The 2,892-nt window shown below is 39.7% G+C and overlaps 1 protein-coding gene across 2 annotated transcripts; it reads left to right on the forward strand.

The window, feature by feature from the left end:
* Positions 1-916: 916 nt before the first annotated feature.
* LOC122613377 (cyclin-K) lies at positions 917-2,532 on the forward strand. Of its 2 annotated transcripts, XM_043787526.1 has the most exons (2): positions 917-1,601; positions 1,662-2,532. In XM_043787526.1, exons 1-2 carry the CDS (start codon positions 1,194-1,196, stop codon positions 2,400-2,402), a joined length of 1,149 nt encoding a protein of 382 aa, XP_043643461.1. In that variant the 5' UTR covers positions 917-1,193; the 3' UTR covers positions 2,403-2,532. The 2 variants fall into 2 exon arrangements, with proteins under 2 accessions (XP_043643461.1, XP_043643460.1); XM_043787525.1 differs by having other exon boundaries at positions 920-2,530.
* Positions 2,533-2,892: the final 360 nt, after the last annotated feature.

The following is a 2,892-nucleotide window of genomic DNA, read 5'->3' on the forward strand; positions in this document are numbered from 1 at the left end:
TAATTTAGATATTAAATTGATGAAATGTTGATTTAAATAGGACAATTTCTTCCCTAAAGATTCGATAAAAGGGTGATAATGTGAACTGTTCTATTAGGTTTGGTGAATTATCCATGAATAGAGCGATGATTTGCCTGTAGAAATGTCGTGATATTAAAAAAGTAACGTATCGATGATATATTTTTGATCAAAACAAAATGATGAAAATATTTAAAATATCACAAAAAATATCGATATATTTGATATTTTTAATCTTTTTCAAATAAAATTTTTTTTCCCCAAATAAATATATATAGTTTATTTTTAACTTCATTTTTCTTATTTAAATTCATGGATATTCTATTCTAATACAGATAATAATAAGTTGTGTTTATATAAATTTTATTTAATAATGCTACCAGTACTTAGAATTAAGTGATTTTAGGAAGACTTGTTGTGTTATACATATGTGTGTCTGTCATTCGGCTTCGTGCGTCACAGACTACACATTTTGGGAAAGGATCATAATGCTTATTCTTAAGGTGCGAAGACAAGTTTGAAAAGTGTCCACTTGTTTTAATAATTCGGTCGCAGAGTTTGCACTTTGCAATCCCGTTTTTTATATCGGTGTAATTGCATTTTATGTTCATTTCAAAACGTACACTTTTACTCGGTATCGCTTTGGAAATCAGAGTGAACAAAGGAAAAAATATCGATATAAATATATCATTTTCAGAAAAACATCGATATATTGATATTTTGATATATTATCAACAATCCTATTTGTCCGTTGAAATGCGTTAATGTGATTTTTTCATAGCGATGATTTCCTAGGACATGCCAATGTTAAAATCATCGATTGTTTTCATAAAAATTGAGTGGTGATTAAGCGCTCGATATATTTATTAATTGATGATTCATCAGTTTAAAGTTAGTGTATGGAACTGCAGTGTAGACTATCTATTCCCTTATCTAATTACCAATAATGTTATTCCACAAATTTAAAATCGCCTGGTCTTGGTTTAAAAGGGGCTTATTTATATAATTTTAACATTTTGGTTTTACATCGTTGACGTAGCATGGTAACACTACAACTGAACGTATAAATCGAGGACTGATCCATTTACAATAAACAAAGTAGCTCGAGGATCCAGGTCACGCCTACGCTGTAAACCATTTGGCTAGCAGTTTAACCCAATTCCTAAATTGCCGTGATGCCGTGCTGGTATTACGATAAAAAGGAGCTGCGGGAGACGCCCTCGATCTTGGATGGGATAATCTTCGAGACGGAGCGGCGGTACCGAAAAGAGGGTGCTCGATTTATTATGGAATGTGGCACCAAGATGGGCTTAGGCCACAACACGATGGCCACAGGTGTTGTATATTTTCACCGATTTTACATGTTTCACTCGTTCCGAAGCTTCCCCCGTTACGTGACTGCGTGCTGCTGCCTGTTCTTTGCTGGCAAGGTGGAGGAGACGCCCAAGAAGTGTCGCGACATTATAAAAACTGCTCGTGGCATCCTGACTGACAACTACTTCTACTCGTTTGGCGACGACCCTAAGGAGGAGGTTATGACGCTCGAGCGCATTCTGCTACAGACCATCAAATTCGATTTGCAGGTAGAGCATCCATACACCTTTCTTCTAAAATACGCTAAGTGTTTCAAAGGCGACCAGCAGAAGCTGCAAAAGATGGTTCAAATGGCGTGGAATTTTGTAAACGACTCTCTCAGCACAGTAGTCTGTCTACAGTGGGAGCCAGAGATTATCGCCGTTGCACTCATACATTTGGCCAGCAAGCTAAGCAAATTTACTGTCCAAGACTGGGAGGGCCGCCAGCCACAACACCAGCGTTGGTGGGACATGTTTGTGTCTGATGTGACGATGGAAATACTCGAGGACATCTGCCACCAAGTTTTAGACCTATATCAATCAACTCATAAAGAAGCACACCAGCCGACCAGTCCGCCCCAAAAGCCACCAAGCAGGGCCGACAGTCCAAAAGCCGTCAAGCTTTCCAATTCTACAGGTATTGGACCTCCTTCCATTCCACAACAACAGCCGCTGCCACCAGCATGTGGCAACGGTGGCGTATTGGATGTTAGCAACATTCAGAGCATTAAGTCCCTAGCCAGTGGCGTGCCAATCATAGGTTCCAGCGACTCCCAAAATCTATTACAGTGCCCAACACTTCCTGGTCAGCCTCCTGGGTACCACATTTATCATGCACCGCCACCGCCGCCCCCGCCGGTTGTGCCCTTGGCGCCGTACTCCTCTTCCGGTTGGGGAGTCCAGCAGACTGTAGCTGGACACTATAGCGGGAGTGCTGCACCACCACCGCCAATACCGCCCAGCTTGCCACCAGGAAACAGTGGCTACTACAACGCTGGCGGGCGTCCATCGCAGCAGCGGTATCAGTAGACACGCACAGTGGATGCAATGGCGGATAAATAGGTAAAAAATAAAAAGTAGTGTGACATTCTCGGCTGCTTTTCTCTAATTTCTATTCCATGTGCAAAGCCTTTCATATGTATATGTTAACAAAACTGAATAAAACCAAATTAATTAGAAATACTTAAGAATTGAGATTCTCAAATTTAAATTTTATTTTAAAAGTGTTTATAAAAAAGTGTTTATATGACACTAACATTTGTATAAAAATAGACGATGCGTTGCGACGAAGCGCACCCGGAACGTGCGTAACAGCCAATTCTATTATAGTGGCAGAAAAATGTGTACCTTTTTTTTGAATTCAGCAAATATTTAGATATTTCACGAGTTGGACCTTCTAATAGGATATAAATCCCCAAGTCCACGACGAATTGGCCGGTGCCCCGCATATGTGTTCATTCCTACAAAGCCCGGATACAAATCTATATATATAAAAATTGTAAGTAAAAACTAATATAAA

The sequence above is a fragment of the Drosophila teissieri genome, chromosome 2R (genome assembly GCF_016746235.2).
Source record: "Drosophila teissieri strain GT53w chromosome 2R, Prin_Dtei_1.1, whole genome shotgun sequence".
NCBI lineage: Eukaryota > Metazoa > Arthropoda > Insecta > Diptera > Drosophilidae > Drosophila > Drosophila teissieri.